The sequence below is a fragment of the Arctopsyche grandis genome, chromosome 4, assembly GCF_051622035.1.
Source record: "Arctopsyche grandis isolate Sample6627 chromosome 4, ASM5162203v2, whole genome shotgun sequence".
In the NCBI taxonomy this organism is placed as follows: Eukaryota; Metazoa; Arthropoda; class Insecta; order Trichoptera; family Hydropsychidae; genus Arctopsyche; species Arctopsyche grandis.
In genome coordinates, this window is record NC_135358.1 from 36,955,379 (window position 1) to 36,976,093 (window position 20,715).

The following is a 20,715-nucleotide window of genomic DNA, read 5'->3' on the forward strand; positions in this document are numbered from 1 at the left end:
TAGGTTGGGATGGGTTAGGTTTGGTAAGGTTAGCGAGTTTTGTGTTAATCTTAGAATCTCGAATTCTTTGATTTCGGTGATGGAAAGGTAAGGTTGGATTAGGTTTGGTGAGGTAAGCGAGTTTCGTGTTTATTTTAAAAACTCGAATTCTCTGATTTCGGTGATGGTAAGGTTAGGTTGGGTTAGGTTTGGAAAGGTAAGCGAGTATTGTGTATATTTTTGCATTGTCGATTTCTTTGATTTCGGTGATAAATAGGCTAGGTTGGGTTAGGTTTGGTGAGGTTAGCGAGTTTTGTGTATATTTCTGCATTGTCGAATTCTTTTATTTCGGTGATAGTTAGGCTAGGTTGGGTAAGGTTTGGTGAGGTTAGCGAGTTTTGTGTATATTTTTGCAATGTCGAATTCTTTGATTTCGGTGATGGTTAGGTTAGGTTGGGTTAGGTTTGGTGAGGTTAGCGAGTTTTGTGTATATTTTTGCAATGTCGAATTCTTTGACTTCGGTGATAGTTAGGCTGATTTGGGTAAGGTTTGGTGAGGTAAGCGAAATTTGTGTATATTTTTGCAATGTCGAATTCTTTGTTTTCGGTGATGGTTAGGTTAGGTTGGGTTAGGTTTGGTAAGGTAAGCGAGTTTTGTGTATATTTTTGCATTGTCGAATTCTTTGATTTCGGTGATAGTTGGACTTGGTTGGGTTAGGTTTGGTGAGGTTAGCGAGTTTTGTGTATATTTTTGCATTGTCGATTTCTTTGATTTCGGTGATAGTTAGGCTAGGTTGGGTTAGGTTTTGTGAGGTTAACGAGTTTTGTGTACATCTTACAATCGCGAATCCTTTGATATCGGTGATGGTTAGGTTAGGTTGGGTTAGTTTTGGTGAGGTTAGCGAGTTTTGTTTAAATTTTAAAATCTCGAATTCTTTGATTTCGGTGATGGTTAGGTTAGGTTGGGTTAGGTTTGGTGAGGTAAGCGGGATTTGTGTATATTTCTGCATTGTCGAATTATTTGATTTCGGTGATAGTTAGGCTAGGCTGGGTTAGGTTTGGTGAGGTTAGCGAGTTTTGTGTATATTTTTGCATTGTCGAATTCTTTGATTTCGGTGATAGTTTGGCTAGGTTGGGTTAGGTTTTGTGAGGTCTGCGAAATTTGTGTATATTTTTGCAATGTCGAATTCTTTGATTTCGGTGATGGTTAGGCTAGGCTGGGTTAGGTTTGGTGAGGTAAGCGAGTTTTGTGTATATTTTTGAATTGTCGAATTCTTTGATTTCGGTGATGGTTAGGTTAGGTTGGGTTAGGTTAGGTTAGGTAAGGTTAGGTTAGGTTAGGTTAGGTTAGGTTAGGTTTGGTGAGGTTAGCGAGTTTTGTGTATATTTCTGCATTGTCGAATTCTTTTATTTCGGTGATAGTTAGGCTAGGTTGGGTAAGGTTTGGTGAGGTTAGCGAGTTTTGTGTATATTTTTGCAATGTCGAATTCTTTGATTTCGGTGATGGTTAGGTTAGGTTGGGTTAGGTTTGGTGAGGTTAGCGAGTTTTGTGTATATTTTTGCAATGTCGAATTCTTTGACTTCGGTGATAGTTAGGCTGATTTGGGTAAGGTTTGGTGAGGTAAGCGAAATTTGTGTATATTTTTGCAATGTCGAATTCTTTGTTTTCGGTGATGGTTAGGTTAGGTTGGGTTAGGTTTGGTAAGGTAAGCGAGTTTTGTGTATATTTTTGCATTGTCGAATTCTTTGATTTCGGTGATAGTTGGACTTGGTTGGGTTAGGTTTGGTGAGGTTAGCGAGTTTTGTGTATATTTTTGCATTGTCGATTTCTTTGATTTCGGTGATAGTTAGGCTAGGTTGGGTTAGGTTTTGTGAGGTTAACGAGTTTTGTGTACATCTTACAATCGCGAATTCTTTGATATCGGTGATGGTTAGGTTAGGTTGGGTTAGTTTTGGTGAGGTTAGCGAGTTTTGTTTAAATTTTAAAATCTCGAATTCTTTGATTTCGGTGATGGTTAGGTTAGGTTGGGTTAGGTTTGGTGAGGTAAGCGGGATTTGTGTATATTTCTGCATTGTCGAATTATTTGATTTCGGTGATAGTTAGGCTAGGCTGGGTTAGGTTTGGTGAGGTTAGCGAGTTTTGTGTATATTTTTGCATTGTCGAATTCTTTGATTTCGGTGATAGTTTGGCTAGGTTGGGTTAGGTTTTGTGAGGTCTGCGAAATTTGTGTATATTTTTGCAATGTCGAATTCTTTGATTTCGGTGATGGTTAGGCTAGGCTGGGTTAGGTTTGGTGAGGTAAGCGAGTTTTGTGTATATTTTTGAATTGTCGAATTCTTTGATTTCGGTGATGGTTAGGTTAGGTTGGGTTAGGTTAGGTTAGGTTAGGTTAGGTTAGGTTAGGTTAGGTTAGGTTAGGTTTGGTGAGGTTAGCGAGTTTTGTGTATATTTCTGCATTGTCGAATTCTTTTATTTCGGTGATAGTTAGGCTAGGTTGGGTAAGGTTTGGTGAGGTTAGCGAGTTTTGTGTATATTTTTGCAATGTCGAATTCTTTGATTTCGGTGATGGTTAGGTTAGGTTGGGTTAGGTTTGGTGAGGTTAGCGAGTTTTGTGTATATTTTTGCAATGTCGAATTCTTTGACTTCGGTGATAGTTAGGCTGATTTGGGTAAGGTTTGGTGAGGTAAGCGAAATTTGTGTATATTTTTGCAATGTCGAATTCTTTGATTTCGGTGATGGTTAGGCTAGGCTGGGTTAGGTTTGGTGAGGTAAGCGAGTTTTGTGTATATTTTTGAATTGTCGAATTCTTTGATTTCAGTGATGGTTAGGTTAGGTTGGGTTAGGTTTAATGAGGTAAGCGGGTTTTGTGTATATTTTTCCACTGTCGAATTTTTTGATTTCGGTGACGGTTAGGTTGGGTTTGGTAAGGTATGGTGAGGTAAGCGAGTTTTGAGTATATTTTTGCATTGTCGAATTCTTTGATTTCAATAATGGTTAGGTTAGGTTGGGTTAGGTTTGGTGAGGTTAGCGAGTTTTGTGTATATTTTAAAATCTCGAATTATTTGATTTCGGTGATGGCTAGGTTAGGTTGGGTTAGTTTAAGTGAGGTAAGCTTGTTTTGTTTAAATTTTAAAAACTCGAATTCTTTGATTTCGGTGATGTTTAGGTTAGGTTGGGTTAAATTTGGTGAGGTAAGCAAGTTTTGTGTATATTTTTGCATTGTCGAATTCTTTGATTTCGGTAATAGTAAGGCTAGGTTGGGTTAGGTTTGGTGAGGTAAGCGAAATTTGTGTATATTTTTGCAATGTCGAATTCTTTGTTTTCGGTGATGGTTAGGTTAGGTTGGGTTAGGTTTGGTAAGGTAAGCGAGTTTTGTGTATATTTTTGCATTGTCGAATTCTTTGATTTCGGTGATAGTTGGACTTGGTTGGGTTAGGTTTGGTGAGGTTAGCGAGTTTTGTGTATATTTTTGCATTGTCGATTTCTTTGATTTCGGTGATAGTTAGGCTAGGTTGGGTTAGGTTTTGTGAGGTTAACGAGTTTTGTGTACATCTTACAATCGCGAATTCTTTGATATCGGTGATGGTTAGGTTAGGTTGGGTTAGTTTTGGTGAGGTTAGCGAGTTTTGTTTACATTTTAAAATCTCGAATTCTTTGATTTCGGTGATGGTTAGGTTAGGTTGGGTTAGGTTTGGTAAAGTAAGCGAGTTTTGTGTATATTTTTGCATTGTCGATTTTTTTGATTTTGGTGATAGTGAGGCTAGGTTGGGTTAGGTTTAGTGAAGTTAACGAGTTTTGTGTACATCTTACAATCTCGAATTTCTTGATTTCGGTGATGGTTAGGTTAGGTTGAATAAGGTTTGGTGAGGTTAGCGAGTTTCGTGTATATTTAAAAATCTCGAATTCTTTGATTTCGGTGATAGTTAGGTTACTTTGGGTTAGTTTTGGTGAGTTTAGCGAGTTTTGTGTAAATCTTAGAATCTCGAATTCTTTGATTTCGGTGATGGAAAGGTAAGGTTGGATTAGGTTTGGTGAGGTAAGCGAGTTTCGTGTATATTTTAAAAACTCGAATTCTCTGTATTCGGTGATGGTAAGGTTAGGTTGGGTTAGGTTTGGAAAGGTTAGCAAGTTTTGTGTATATTTTTGCATTGTCGAATTCTTTGATTTCGGTGATAGTTAGGCTAGGCTGGGTTAGGTTTGGTGAGGTAAGCGAGTTTTGTGTATATTTTTGCATTGTCGAATTCTTTGATTTTGGTGATGGTTAGTTTAAGTTGGGTTAGGTTTGGTGAGGTAAGCGAGATTTGTGTAAATCTTAAAAACTCGAGTTTTTTGATTTCGGTGATTGTTTGGCTAGGTTGGGTTAGGTTTGGTGAGGTTAGCGAGTTTTGTGTATATTTTTGCATTGTCGAATTCTTTGATTTCGGTGATGGTTAGGTTAGGTTGGGTTAAGTTTAATGAGGTAAGCGGGTTTTGTGTATATTTTTCCATTGTCCAGTTTATTGATTTCGGTGACGGTTAGGTTGGGTTGGGTTAGGTTTTTTAAGGTTAGCAAGTTTTGTGTGTATTTTTGCATTGTCGAATTCTTTGATTTCGGTGATTGTTAGGCTAGGTTAGGTTAGGTTTGGTGAGGTTAGCGAAATTTGTGTATATTTTTGCAATGTCGAATTCTTTGATTTCGGTGATGGTAAGGTTAGGTTGGGTTAGGTTTGGTAAGGTAAGCGAGTTTTGTGTATATTTTTGCATTGTCGAATTCTTTGATTTCGGTGATAGTTAGGCTTGGTTGGGTTAGGTTTGGTGAGGTTAGCGAGTTTTGTGTATATTTTTGCATTGTCGATTTCTTTGATTTCGGTGATAGTTAGGCTAGGTTGGGTTAGGTTTAGTGAGGTTAATGTTCCGACTTTTATAATGACGTATGGCAAACAGTCTTATTAACTGATTGTCGATTGGCATTATTGACGAGTTGGCAGTAGTGTCGACCCAAGCGGAAGAACGCTACGGTCGGTGAGTCAGCGAGCAGACGGCGTACGGACAACTTGTGTTCTCGTACGCTCCTCTGGCCCATATCCACGTGCAGATTTTACATTTCAATAAACTACATCAAACCATTATCGAAGTCTTTTCCATGATGGTCATTTCGAACCGGACACCAGTAACCTAGGCCACAACACCAAACGGGAAAACCAATAGGAAAAAACGTGGTCGAGAAAAAATGGATGTCAATTAAGAAATCGGTATCGTTCCTTTGTTACTATCCATACCTTTCCAATACTAATAACATGTTTGCTTCTATTTCAGCAATATATTGATTGATGTACAGAGGTACATGACCGCGTGATTGACGCAGAAAATATATAAATAAAAACATAACCTACAAAGACGCATGGGACACAGAGGTAATCCAAAATTATCGGAACGATCACATAAACATCGTAAAGGATATTCAAGTAAGTGAATGTATTCAATCTCAGGCAATCTGTTCAAAAGGCAATCATGTGGGTAGGTCAGTTTTTAAAATATGTTTTAAAGTATAACAATTAATTAACGCGATTGTATAAAATAATATCGCGCTACGAAGGAATGTTTCATCGGTCGCATCGAATTTCGTATTAAAAGTGTAAAATCAGATGTAGTGTAAAATTAGCAAAGCACGTGGGGAATTATACTTGTAGCCCCAAAGTGGTTTAAAGCAAGTACATACCGGTATATTCATACATCGGTAGATCTTTGTTTCTTAATGTGTGTAGAAACACCCTCCCCCCCCCCTCCACGATAAATGTGGAATTACACTTGTAGCCCCAAAGTGGCTTAAACCAAGTACGTACCGGTATATTCATACATCGGTAGATCTTTGTTTCTTAATGTATGTAGAAACACCCTCCCCCCCCCCTCCACAATAAATGTGGAATTACACTTGTAGCCCCAAAGTGGCTTAAACCAAGTACGTACCGGTATATTCATACATCGGTAGATCTATTTGTTTCTTAATGTGTGTAGAAACATCCTCCCCCCCCCCCCTCCACGATAAATGTGGAATTACACTTGTAGCCCCAAAGTGGCTTAAGCCAAGTACGTACCGGTATATTCATACATCGGTAGATCTCTTTGTTTCATAATGTGTGATGAAACAGTGGTGATTTAAAATAAATCACAAGACTTGTAGCCCCAAAGTGGATTAAATCAAGTACATACCGGTATATTCATACATCGGTAGATCTCTTTGTTTCATAATGTGTGATGAAACAGTGGTGATTTAAAATAAATCACAAGACTTGTAGCCCCAAAGTGGTTTAAATCAAGCACCCACCAATTTAGGGTTGTTATTTCTTCCAAAATATGTTGGATAGATTCTGGTGATAATAGTTAAAGTAGAATATTAAGATTCACGGTTAATCATTGAATATTATTACCTTATCTCTACGAATAGTTCAATTGACAGCTATAGTAGAGAATAACTGTATTTATGAGACGAAATAGTGCAACTTTCTGAAACAAATGTCAAGTGCTAAAAACGAGGAAATAGAAGCTTCGACTTCCCAGTCGCATAAAGGTCGAAATCCAACTAGGGACGTAGAACCTATTAGAGACAGGTCAAGCTCTAGAATACATCAGACTCGAAGTCAGACTCAATCGATAGAAATATTAGCGAAGGAAAATAAAGTAGAAGTTATAATGACGTCAATAGAATTAAGGTATTCAGGCGCGGTACAAAGACTAAAAGGAAAAATAGATAAATCCTCCGAATTAGATGAAGGACAGTATCAAACCATTAAAGAAGCATACGATTATGTCCGAAAACTCCATTACGAGTATTTAGATAACCTTACAGACATATCGAAAGCGGCCAAAATAGACGAAGAGTACGATGCAATTACAATAACAGTTAAAAATCTTAAAGCAGCATTAGATTGCCAATCCTTTCAAGATAGTAAACTAAAGGTAGAGCAAGCAACAATTAAATTTGCTAGAGATAAGTTACCGACGTTAACCATTCCCACATTTCAGGGAGATCCATCTGAATGGCAATCATTTCAACAAGCTTTTAAGAATATAATAGGAAACAAAACGGAATATTCGAATGTCACTAAATTACTATATTTGCATCAATCATTACTCGGTCCCGCTTTAGCAGCTGTATCAGGGTTAGATATTAGCTCAGACAATTATGAAATAACGTGGAGTATTTTAGACAAGCAATACAATTTACCAAGACTTAATCTTAAAACTAGGATCAACTCACTTTGTGACTTAAAATTAATCACAAAGGAATCACATATCGAATTGAGAGATCTATTAAATAAGGTAACGGTGTGTATTAAAAACATTGAATCATTGGGTTACGCGAGAGAAAATTTAGATCCATGGGTAACATGTTTAGTTCTAAGGAAATTACCATTTAGTTTATTAAAGGACTGGGAAACATCTCTGGTTGACAGAGAAATGCCACCGTACGAGAAGTTAGAAACGTTTCTGCAGAATAGATGTAACGTATTACAATCTACTGCATCTGTAATTACGGTGAAAGAATTCCCTCATAACCGTCAACGAATCAGGAGAACTCATGTCGCGAACAAAAACCCATCAAGTAGAGTAAACTCATGTGCATTTTGTCGAAATAATCATTTCATAGGTAAATGCGATAAATTCAAAGCAAAATCCAGTTTGGAAAGAAATGAATTCGTTAAATCTAATAACATGTGTTTTAAATGTTTAAATTCATCGCATAAGATAACAAATTGCAGGTCTAACTTTAATTGCTTAAGGTGCAAACAAAACCATCATACTTTGTTGCATCAGGACGATACATTTAGTTCAAATAATACGGGAAGGAAGTCAATTAATGCTCATTCTACTCATTTCTCTCAAAGGGAGATAATTTTACCCACGGTACAAGTAGACATTATAACGTCCAATGGAACGGTCGTTAAGGGCCGCACATTATTAGATTCCGGCTCACAAGTCAACTATGTTACCACATCTTTCGCTAAGAAGAATAACTTCAAATTAGAGAAAATCTCTCAAAAAATTGTAGGTATCGCTAATCAAGAAAGTAGCATTCGTCACATCACCAAGGTGACCATAAGGTCTTCAACCACTAATTACTCAACCAAAGTGTTGTGTTTGGTATTACCAGAAATTACTGGCGAAATTCCAACTGTGAAACTGGATCAACAGTTAATTTCAATACCAGCGGGAATCAAGTTATCAGATCCCCTTTGGAATAAACCGACGCCAATCGATTTATTGCTCGGCGCCGAGATTTGCGTTCATGCTATGAAAGCAGGAACCATCCAGTTAGGAAAAGGTATGCCTATCTTAAAGGATACCGAATTCGGATGGACAATAGTTGGTCCATATCCCGAAGTAAATAATGCTCCAGGGAAGAGCCACATAGGCTTAAGTCAATTAGACAGTCACATTCAAAACTTTTGGATGATAGACCAGGTTCCTATGGTAAAACATCAATCTCTTGAGGAGAAAAGATGTGAGGAACATTTCCAAGCACACACATCACGAGATAAAAACGGTAGATTTTGTGTAGCTTTACCATATAAAAATTCCCCGGTAGTATTAAGAAGTTCATTGCACATTGCGGAGAAAAGACACAAAACTTTGGAAAGACGTTTTTTAGCCAATAATAATTTAAAAATGGAATACAATAAAGTTTTAGAAGAGTACATAAATTTAGGACATATGTCAGAGTGTGAACCTCCGGAGGCACATGAGGTTCATTGTTATTTACCTCATCACGTCGTGGTTAAGGAGTCTAGCCTTACCACTAAATATCGTGTAGTTTTTGATGCGTCCGCGAAGACAACGTCCAATATCTCACTAAATAATATTTTGATGGTGGGACCTAGTGTCCAATCAGATTGGTTAAATTTATTTTTATTAAAACTTATTGAACTCATTCCTCAGACAATCTTCAAAAAATGGAAGGATTGTCAATTATCCAATACAGTCATGAAACTTTATAAAATTCCTAGATTGATAATACTAAATAATGCCATTAATATACAGGCACACGGATTTTGTGACGCATCCGAGAAAGCTTATGGTGCTTGTATTTATGTAAAATGTACTGATCAATTGGGAAATTCCAAATGTCATCTTGTGTGTTCTCGTTCGAGAGTCGCTCCGCTCAGTTTTGTAACTATTCCGCGTTTAGAGCTGTGCTCCGCTATGTTATTATCAAAGTTAATGAAGTCAACAATAGACCAATTAACAATTCATATTAATGAAAAATATTATTGGACGGATTCAACCGTCGCATTGCATTGGATTAGAGGAGAGTCATGTAAATGGACCACCTTCGTTGCCAATCGAGTGGCCGAAATCCAATCAATATCTCAACCCATTGAGTGGTACCATGTCTCCTCTACAGACAATCCAGCAGATTTAATTTCTCGAGGGACTCAACCATCAGAATTAAATCATAATTCGTTATGGTGGGACGGCCCTAGTTGGTTGAAATTAGACGAATCACGATGGCCTCGAAGACCTCCTGAGATCACAATAGATCTTCCAGAGAGAAGGGTAGTCACTAACGCTACCCTTGTGAGGGAAAATAATTGGATAGATAAATATTCTCATCTTCCAAGACTCCTTCGAGTTTTATCATATGTTCGTCGGCCACTAAGGAATAAACAATTAAACGTTAAAGAAAATAACGAACCGTCCGCTTTAGAATTAAAAGATGCTTTAAATAATTTGATTAGGTTATCGCAAATGGAATCATTTCCATTGGAATATCATTTGCTGAGCAAGGGACATCCAATTCCCAGTAGCAGTAAATTAGCTAAATTGTCCCCTCTATTCCATGAGAATTTAATTTGTGTTGGAAGTAGACTTCCTCTGGGAACAACTCTATCAACGTCACCCATTATCTTGTCAAATAAGCATAAACTTACACACATGATTGTCCGAGATGCACACTTATAATATATTCACTTGGGTACTCAAGCCTTACTGTCGTTATTGCGGCAGACCTATTGGCCATTGGCCGGACATAATACTGTCAAAGGAGTGGTGCGTTCATGTGTCATTTGTTTCAGAAATAAACCACTGTCACACAATAGATTAATGGGATTACTCCCGCTTGAACGTACCACTGCGAATTTTCCTTTCGGTCATGCGGGGATAGACTTCGCAGGACCTTTTCCTGTGAAGAGTGGTTGCAATAAGAATTCTAAGATAATTAAGGGTTACGTTTGTGTCTTTGTGTGTTTTTCCAGTAAGGCAGTTCACTTGGAACTTGTCGGAGACTTAACGAGTTCAAATTTCTTAAATTGTTTAAGAAGATTCGTAGCCAGACGTGGCAGGCCCAATACGATATATTCCGACAATGCTACTAATTTTGTCGGTGCAAGTCGTGAACTCGTTAATTTAGTAAAATTAATTTACGAACGTCCTCATGAGGAGAAGCTACTACGGTATGTAGCCTCCGAAGGGATTCGTTGGAAGTTTAACCCGCCAAGGGCGCCTCACATGGGAGGGCTGTGGGAAGCAGCGGTTAAATCCATGAAGATTCATTTAAACAAGGTGTTAAAGGCCACCACCTTAAATTTCGAATCTTTTCGTACGGTATTGACTCAAATAGAAGCTTGCATGAATTCCCGTCCTCTTAGTCCCTTGTCTTCGGATCCACTAGACCTTTTACCCCTCACACCTGGACATTTCTTAATTGGCAGATCCTTACTCGCTCTTCCAATGGAGGTTAAATATAACACTAATGTCCATGCCAATCTGCTTCAGATACAATTGACCACAGCAGCATTTTGGAAACGTTGGTCGGCGGAATATTTACATTCTTTGCAGTTACGACACAAATGGAAGAAGGACTCGAGCAACAATCTGAGTGTGGGTCAAATGGTCCTGTTAAAGGAGGAACACATGCTGCCAACCCGATGGGTCTTGGGTCGAGTCACTAAATTGTATCCCGGATCAGATGGCAGAGTTCGAGTCGTCGACGTCTTTACTGCCAGCGGAGAGTTTCGTCGGTCCAGTCATCTAGTGGCGCCATTGCCGATTCTACCACAAGGACCACTTGACAGGAAGGAAGATCAGCAAGATGGAGGAGAAACAGCAGCTTCAATTCCGTCAACTTCGGTAGCTTAGTTTAACCCGAAGACACTACCCCCAACGCATATTACTTATTAGATGTAATCATGAGTTTAAATCATTCAATGTTAATAGTAGTACTCCGTAATTCACTTTAATTGTGTTGTGTGTATAATTTAAGCTATTTTCATTTTAACATTCGGCAGTATATATCTCCGAATTTAATCTAATCATTTTGTCTTTATAATATAAGACTTGTCTCATGTCATCACTCGGAAGGATATCCGAGTTTAAAATAAATTGTTCAAATTTGACAGTTAAAATTATATTCATGATTTGTTAATGTTAGTCTCCAAGCCAAACTTAATGGAGCATCTTAAATTATTTCATGTCTACTTAATTATAACCTGCCGGGAGTCATCCGCAGGTCTTCTGTTTCTTGTTATGAAAACATAAGTTAACTCTTACTGTTTATAGTATCTATGTGAATCATAGAATAAGTAAATATTATAATACTGAACATTTCGATGTTTAACGTAGAGACATCTATAATCATAGTTCGCCTTCATTTCCTGCTTGTAGGAATGAATGAATGACTTTCCAATTTACTTTTAATTTAGCAATGTTTGTGTTACTTGTTGATGAAATCAAGTTAACTTAGGAGCATTACACTCACTAATCAAGTTTAGTTGATCGGTAATAGCTGATCTGTATTGACAACTGTAATAGTGTCAACATTGTATTGTCTAAGTTAACCTCAAGATGAGGAATGCTTAAGTTTTAAACTATATACAGTCCACTCTCTCTTTTTTAAAGTAACCTTATCTTGTAATGCTTATTCACAGCTTCAAAGGAGATTTCAAAAATTTAAATGTAAATAGAAACAACATTCACCAGAGGTATACCTATAAGTTGAAATATTACTGAACCAATAAATTGATTTTATCCTCACACTGGATGAGGCAAAGGTTTCATTATTCACCCTCTATTTAATTAATTTAAGAGCTATGAGTTATTGTAAACGACTCGTCAGTAATGCTGTAACTCTGTAGAATAACTGTATTGTTCAACAGTTTTCCTATGTGGGACTATGTTCCGACTTTTATAATGACGTATGGCAAACAGTCTTATTAACTGATTGTCGATTGGCATTATTGACGAGTTGGCAGTAGTGTCGACCCAAGCGGAAGAACGCTACGGTCGGTGAGTCAGCGAAAAGACGGCGTACGTAGAAGTTGTGTTCTCGTACGCTCCGCTGAACCACCACGTGCAAATTTTACATTTCAATAAACTACATCAAACCATTATCGAAGTCTTTTCCAGTTAACGAGTTTTGTGTATATTTTTGCATTTTCGAATTCTTTGATTTCGGTGATAGTTAGGCTTGGTTGGGTTAGGTTTGGTGAGGTTAGCGAGTTTTGTGTATATTTTTGCATTGTCGAATTCTTTGATTTCGGTGATAGTTAGGCTTGGGTGGGTTAGGTTTGGTGAGGTTAGCGAGTTTTGTGTATATTTTTGCATTGTCGAATTCTTTGATTTCGGTGATGGTTAGGTTAGGTTGGGTTAAGTTTAATGAGGTAAGCGGGTTTTGTGTATATTTTTCCATTGTCGAGTTTATTGATTTCGGTGACGGTTAGGTTGGGTTGGGTTAGGTTTTTTAAGGTTAGCAAGTTTTGTGTATATTTTTGCTTTGTCGAATTCTTTGATATCGGTGATAGTTAGGCTAGGTTGGGTTAGGTTTGGTGAGGTGAGCGAGATTTGTGTTAATCTTAAAAACTCGAGTTCTTTGATTTCGGTGATTGTTTGGCTAGGTTGGGTTAGGTTTGGTGAGGTTAGCGAGTTTTGTGTATATTTTTGCATTGTCGAATTCTTTGACTTCGGTGATGGTAAGGTTAGGTTGGGTTAGGTTTGGTAAGGTAAGCGAGTTTTCTGTATATTTTTGCATTGTCGAATTCTTTGATTTCGGTGATAGTTAGGCTTGGTTGGGTTAGGTTTGGTGAGGTTAGCGAGTTTTGTGTATATTTTTGCATTGTCGATTTCTTTGATTTTGGTGATAGTTAGGCTAGGTTGGGTTAGGTTTAGTGAGGTTAACGAGTTTTGTGTATATTTTTGCATTGTCGAATTCTTTGATTTCGGTGATAGTTAGGCTTGGTTGGGTTAGGTTTGGTGAGGTTAGCGAGTTTTGTGTATATTTTTGCATTGTCGATTTCTTTGATTTCGGTGATAGTTAGGCTAGGTTGGGTTAGGTTTAGTGAGGTAAGCGAGTTTTGTGTATATTTTTGCATTGTCGAATTCTTTGATTTCGGTGATGGTTAGGTTAGGTTGGGTTAAATTTAATGAGGTCAGCGGGTTTTGTGTATATTTTTCCATTGTCGAGTTTATTGATTTCGGTGACGGTTAGGTTGGGTTGGGTTAGGTTTGTTAAGGTTAGCAAGTTTTGTGTATATATTTGCATTGTCGAATTCTTTGATTTCGGTGATAGTTTGGCTAGGTTGGGTTAGGTTTTGTGAGGTTAGCGAGTTTTGTGTATATTTTTGCAATGTCGAATTCTTTGACTTCGGTGACAGTTAGGTTGGGATGGGTTAGGTTTGGTAAGGTTAGCAAGTTTTGTGTATATTTTTGCATTGTCGAATTCTTTGATTTCGGTGATAGTTAGTCTAGGTTGGGTTAGGTTTGGTGAGGTTAGCGAAATTTGTGTATATTTTTGCAATGTCGAATTCTTTGATTTCGGTGATGGTTAGGTTAGGTTGGGTTAGTTTTGGTGAGGTTAGCGAGTTTTGTTTAAATTTTAAAATCTCGAATTCTTTGATTTCGGTGATGGTAAGGTAAGGTTGGATAAGGTTTGGTGAGGTTAGCCAGTTTCGTGTATATTTTAAAATCTCGAATTCTTTGATTTTGGTGAAAGTTAGGTTAGGTTGGGTTAGTTTTGGTGAGTTTAGCGAGTTTTGTTTAAATTTTAAAATCTTGAATTCTTTGATTTCGGTGATGGTTAGGTTAGGTTGGATAAGGTTTGGTGAGGTGAGCCAGTTTCGTGTATATTTTAAAATCTCGAATTCTTTGATTTCGGTGATAGTTAGGTTAGGTTGGGTTAGGTTTGGTAAGGTAAGCGAGTTTTGTGTATATTTTTGCATTGTCAAATTCTTTGATTTCGGTGATAGTTAGGCTAGGTTGGGTTAGGTATGGTGAGGTTAGCGAGTTTTGAGTATATTTTTGCAATGTCGATTTCTTTGATTTCGGTGATGGTTAGGTTAGGTTCGGAAAGGTTTGGTGAGGTTAGCAAAATTCGTGTATATTTTAAAAACTCGAATTCTCTGATTTCGGTGATGGTTAGGTTAGGTTGGGTTAGGTGTGGAAAGGTAAGCGAGTTTTGTGTATATTTTTGCATTGTCGAATTCTTTGATTTCGGTGATAGCTAGGCTAGGTTGGGTTAGGTTTTGTGAGGTAAGCGAGTTTTGTGTATATTTCTGCATTGTCGAATTCTTTTATTTCGGTGATAGTTAGGCTAGGTTGGGTAAGGTTTGGTGAGGTTAGCGAGTTTTGTGTATAACTTTGCATTGTCGAATTCTTTGATTTCGGTGATGGTTAGGTTAGGTTGGGTTAGGTTTAATGAGGTAAGCGGGTTTTGTGTATATTTTTTCATTGTCGAGTTTTTTGATTTCGGTGACGGTTAGGTTGGGTTGGGTTAGGTTTTTTAAGGTTAGCAAGTTTTGTGTATATTTTTGCATTGTCGAATTCTTTGATTTCGGTGATGGTTAGGTTAGGTTGGGTAAAGTTTAATGAGGTAAGCGGGTTTTGTGTATATTTTTCCATTGTCGAGTTTATTGATTTCGGTGACGGTTAGGTTGGGTTGGGTTAGGTTTTTTAAGGTTAGCAAGTTTTGTGTATATTTTTGCTTTGTCGAATTCTTTGATATCTGTGATAGTTAGGCTAGGTTGGGTTAGGTTTGGTGAGGTTAGCGAGATTTGTGTAAATCTTAAAAACTCGAGTTCTTTGATTTCGGTGATTGTTTGGCTAGGTTGGGTTAGGTTTGGTGAGGTTAGCGAGTTTTGTGTATATTTTTGCATTGTCGAATTCTTTGACTTCGGTGATGGTAAGGTTAGGTTGGGTTAGGTTTGGTAAGGTAAGCGAGTTTTCTGTATATTTTTGCATTGTCGAATTCTTTGATTTCGGTGATAGTTAGGCTTGGTTGGGTTAGGTTTGGTGAGGTTAGCGAGTTTTGTGTGAATTTTTGCATTGTCGATTTCTTTGATTTTGGTGATAGTTAGGCTAGGTTGGGTTAGGTTTAGTGAGGTTAACGAGTTTTGTGTATATTTTTGCATTGTCGAATTCTTTGATTTCGGTGATAGTTAGGCTTGGTTGGGTTAGGTTTGGTGAGGTTAGCGAGTTTTGTGTATATTTTTGCATTGTCGATTTCTTTGATTTCGGTGATAGTTAGGCTAGGTTGGGTTAGGTTTAGTGAGGTTAGCGAGTTTTGTGTATATTTTTGCATTGTCGAATTCCTTGATTTCGGTGATGGCTAGGTTAGGTTGGGTTAGTTTTGGTGAGGTTAGCGAGTTTTGTTTAAATTTTAAAATCTCGAATTCTTTGATTTCGGTGATGGTTAGGTTAGGTTGGGTTAGGTTTGGTGAGGTAAGCGGGATTTGTGTATATTTTTGCATTGTCGAATTCTTTGATTTCGGTGATAGTTAGGCTAGGCTGGGTTAGGTTTGGTGAGGTTAGCGAGTTTTGTGTATATTTTTGCATTGTCAAATTCTTTGATTTCGGTGATGGTTAGGTTAGGTTGGGTTAGGTTTGGTAAAGTAAGCGAGTTTTGTGTATATTTTTGCTTTGTCGAATTCTTTGATTTCGGTGATAGTAAGGCTTGTTGGGCAAGGTTTCGTGAGGTTAGCGAGTTTTGTGTATATTTTTGCATTGTCGATTTCTTTGATTTCGGTGATAGTTAGGCTAGGTTGGGTTAGGTTTAGTGAGGTTAGCGTGTTTTGTGTATATTTTTGCATTGTCGAATTCCTTGATTTCGGTGATGGTTAGGTTAGGTTGGGTTAAATTTAATGAGGTCAGCGGGTTTTGTGTATATTTTTCCATTGTCGAGTTTATTGATTTCGGTGACGGTTAGGTTGGGTTGGGTTAGGTTTGTTAAGGTTAGCAAGTTTTGTGTATATATTTGCATTGTCGAATTCTTTGATTTCGGTGATAGTTTGGCTAGGTTGGGTTAGGTTTTGTGAGGTTAGCGAGTTTTGTGTATATTTTTGCAATGTCGAATTTTTTGACTTCGGTGACAGTTAGGTTGGGATGGGTTAGGTTTGGTAAGGTAAGCAAGTTTTGTGTATATTTTTGCATTGTCGAATTCTTTGATTTCGGTGATAGTTAGTCTAGGTTGGGTTAGGTTTGGTGAGGTGAGCGAAATTTGTGTATATTTTTGCAATGTCGAATTCTTTGATTTCGGTGATGGTTAGGTTAGGTTGGGTTAGTTTTGGTGAGGTTAGCGAGTTTTGTTTAAATTTTAAAATCTCGAATTCTTTGATTTCGGTGATGGTAAGGTAAGGTTGGATAAGGTTTGGTGAGGTTAGCCAGTTTCGTGTATATTTTAAAATCTCGAATTCTTTGATTTTGGTGATAGTTAGGTTAGGTTGGGTTAGTTTTGGTGAGTTTAGCGAGTTTTGTTTAAATTTTAAAATCTTGAATTCTTTGATTTCTTATTTCTTGAGGTATGCTTGTTTTGTGTAAATTTTTGCATTGTAGATTTCTTTGATTTCGGTGATAGTTAGGCTAGGTTGGGCTAGGTTTGGTAAGGTTAGCGAGTTTTGTGTATATTTTTGCATTTTCGAATTCTTTGATTTCGGTGATAGTTAGGCTAGGTTGGGTTAGGTTTGGTGAGGTAAGCGAGTTTTGTAAATATTTTTGCATTGTCGAATTCTTTGACTTCGGTGACGGTTAGGTTGGGTTGGGTTAAGTTTGGTGAGGTGAGCGAGTTTCGTGTATATTTTTGCATTGTCGAATTCTTTGATTTCGGTGAAAGTAAGGCTAGGTTGGGTTAGGTTTGGTGAGGTTAGCGAGTTTTGTGTATATTTTTGCACTAACGAATTCTTTGATTTCGGTGTTGGATAGGTTAGGTTGGGTTTGGTATGGTGAGGTAAGCGAGTTTTGTGTTTTTTTATTTTGCAATGTCGAATTCTTTGATTTCGGTGACGGTTAGGTTGGGTTGAGTAAAATTTGGTGAGGTAAGCGAGTTTCGTGTATATTTTTGCAATGTCGAATTCTTTGATTTCGGTGATAGTTAGGCTAGGTTGGGTTGGGTTTGGTGAGGTAAACAAGTTTTGTGTATATTTTTGCGTTGTCGAATTCTTTAATTTCGGTGATAGTTAGGCTAGGTTGGGTTAGGTTTGGTGAGGTAAGCTTGTTTTGTGTAAATTTTTGCATTGTAGATTTCTTCGATTTCGGTGATAGTTAGGCTAGGTTGGGCTAGGTTTGGTGAGGTAAGCGAGTTTTGTGTATATTTTTGCATTGTCGAATTCTTTAATTTTGGTGATAACTAGGCTAGGTTTAGTTGGGTTTGGTGAGGTAAGCTTGTTTTGTGTAAATTTTTGCATTGTAGATTTCTTCGATTTCGGTGATAGTTAGGCTAGGTTGGGTTAGGTTTGGTGAGGTAAGCGAGTTTTGTGTATATTTTTGCATTTTCGAATTCTTTGATTTCGGTGATAGTTAGGCTAGGTTGGGTTAGGTTTGGTGAGGTAAGCTTGTTTTGTGTAAATTTTTGCATTGTAGATTTCTTCGATTTCGGTGATAGTTAGGCTAGGTTGGGCTAGGTTTGGTGAGGTAAGCGAGTTTTGTGTATATTTTTGCATTGTCGAATTCTTTAATTTTGGTGATAGTTAGGTAAGGTTGGGTTAGGTTTGGTGAGGTAAGCGAGTTTTGTGTATAATTTTGCATTGTCGAATTCTTTAATTTCGGTGATAGCTTGGCTAGGTTTAGTTAGGTTTGGTGAGGTAAGCTTGTTTTGTGTAAATTTTTGCATTGTAGATTTCTTCGATTTCGGTGATAGTTAGGCTAGGTTGGGCTAGGTTTGGTGAGGTAAGCGAGTTTTGTGTATATTTTTGCATTTTCGAATTCTTTGATTTCGGTGATAGTCAGGCTAGGTTGGGATAGGTTTGGTGAGGTAAGCGAGTTTCGTGTATATTTTTGCATTGTCTAATTCTTTGATTTCGGTGATAGTTAGGCTAGGTTGGGTTCGGTTTGGTGAGGTTAGCGAGTTTTGTGTATATTTTTGCAATGTCGAATTTTTTGATTTCGGTGATGGTTAGGTTAGGTTGGGTGAGGTTTAATGAGGCTAGCGAGTTTTGTGTATATTTTTGCATTGTCGAATTCTTTGACTTCGGTGACGGTTAGGTTGGGTTGGGTTAGGTTTGCTGTGGTTAGCAAAATTTGTGTAAATCTTAAAAACTCGAGTTCTTTGATTTCGGTGATAGTTAGGCTAGGTTGGGTAAGGTTTGGTAAGGTTAGCGAGTTTTGTGTATATTTTTGCATTGTCGAATTCTTCGACTTCGGTGACGGTTAGGTTGGAATGGGTTAGGTTTGGTGAAGTTCGCGAGATTTGTGTTAATCTTAGAATCTCGAATTCTTTGATTTCGGTGATGGAAAGGTAAGGTTGGATTAGGTTTGGTGAGGTAAGCGAGTTTCGTGTTTATTTTAAAAACTCGAATTCTCTGATTTCGGTGATGGTAAGGTTAGGTTGGGTTAGGTTTGGAAAGGTAAGCGAGTATTGTGTATATTTTTGCATTGTCGATTTCTTTGATTTCGGTGATAGTTAGGCTAGGTTGGGTAAGGTTTGGTGAGGTTAGCGAGTTTTGTGTATATTTTTGCAATGTCGAATTCTTTGATTTCGTTGATGGTTAGGTTAGGTTGGGTTAGGTTTGGTGAGGTAAGCGAGTTTTGTGTATATTTTTGCAATGTCGAATTCTTTGACTTCGGTGATAGTTAGGCTAATTTGGGTAAGGTTTGGTGAGGTAAGCGAAATTTGTGTATATTTTTGCAATGTCGAATTCTTTGATTTCGGTGATGGTTAGGCTAGGCTGGGTTAGGTTTGGTGAGGTTAGCGAGTTTTGTGTATATTTTTGAATTGTCGAATTCTTTGATTTCGGTGATGGTTAGGTTAGGTTGGGTTAGGTTTAATGAGGTAAGCGGGTTTTGTGTATATTTTTGCAATGTCGAATTCTTTGACTTCGGTGATAGTTAGGCTAATTTGGGTAAGGTTTGGTGAGGTTAGCAAAATTTGTGTATATTTTTGCAATGTCGAATTCTTTGATTTCGGTGATGGTTAGGCTAGGCTGGGTTAGGTTTGGTGAGGTTAGCGAGTTTTGTGTATATTTTTGAATTGTCGAATTCTTTGATTTCGGTGATGGTTAGGTTAGGTTGGGTTAGGTTTAATGAGGTAAGCGGGTTTTGTGTATATTTTTCCATTGTCGAATTTTTTGATTTCGGTGACGGTTAGGTTGGGTTGGGTAAGGTATGGTGAGGTAAGCGAGTTTTGAGTATATTTTTGCATTGTCGAATTCTTTGATTTCGGTGATATTTAGGCTAGGCTGGGTTAGGTTTGGTGAGGTTAGCGAGTTTTGTGTATATTTTTGCAATGTCGAATTCTTTGATTTCGGTGATGGTTAGGTTAGATTGGGTTAGGTTTGGTAAAGTGAGCGAGTTTTGTGTATATTTTTGCTTTGTCGAATTCTTTGATTTCGGTGATAGTAAGGCTTGTTGGGTAAGGTTTGGTGAGGTTAGCGAGTTTTGTGTATATTTTTGCATTGTCGATTTCTTTGATTTTGGTGATAGTTAGGCTAGGTTGGGTTAGGTTTAGTGAAGTTAACGAGTTTTGTGTACATCTTACATCCTCGAATTCTTTGATTTCGGTGATGGTTAGGTTAGGTTGAATAAGGTTTGGTGAGGTTAGCGAGTTTCGTGTATATTTTTAAATCTCGAATTCTTTGATTTCGGTGATAGTTAGGTTAGTTTGGGTTAGTTTTGGTGAGTTTAGCAAGTTTTGTGTAAATCTTAGAATCTCGAATTCTTTGATTTCGGTGATGGTTAGGGTAGGTTGGGTTAAGTTTGGTGAGGTAAGCGGGATTTGTGTATATTTTTGCATTGTCGAATTCTTTGATTTCGGTGATAGTTAGGCTAGGCTGGGTTAGGGTTGGTGAGGTTAGCGAGTTTTGTGTATATTTTTGCATTGTCGAATTCTTTGATTTGGGTGATATTTAGGCTAGGTTGGGTTAGGTTTGGTGAGTTTAGCGAGTTTCGTGTATATTTTTGCAATGTCGAATTCTTTGATTTCGGTAACGGTTAGGTTGGGTTGGGTCAGGTTTGGTGAGGTTAGCGAGTTTTGTGTATATTTTAAATACTCGAATTCTCTGATTTCGGTGATGGTAAGGTTAGGTTAGGTTAGGTTTGGAAAGGTTAGCGAGTTTTGTGTATATTTTTGCATTGTCAAAATCTTTGATTTCGGTGATAGTTAGGCTAGGTTGGGTTAGGTTTGGTGAGGTAAGCGAGTTTTGTGTATATTTCGGCATTGTCGAATTCTTTTATTTCGGTGATAGTTAGGCTAGGTTGGGTAAGGTTTGGTGAGGTAAGCGAGTTTTGTGTATATTTTTGCAATGTCGAATTCTTTGATTTCGGTGATGGTTAGGTTAGGTT

At 37.7% G+C, this 20,715-nt stretch overlaps 1 protein-coding gene across 1 annotated transcript in view; it reads left to right on the forward strand.

Moving 5' to 3' along the window:
• The first annotated feature begins 4,988 nt into the window (after positions 1–4,988).
• LOC143910841 (uncharacterized) overlaps positions 4,989–20,715 on the forward strand; it is a 40,982-nt gene continuing 25,255 nt past the window's right edge. The window contains exon 1 of the mRNA XM_077429439.1: positions 4,989–8,133. Coding sequence (XP_077285565.1) covers positions 6,472–8,133 — 1,662 coding nt within the window. The 5' untranslated portion in view covers positions 4,989–6,471. The remainder of the gene's footprint in view (positions 8,134–20,715) is intronic.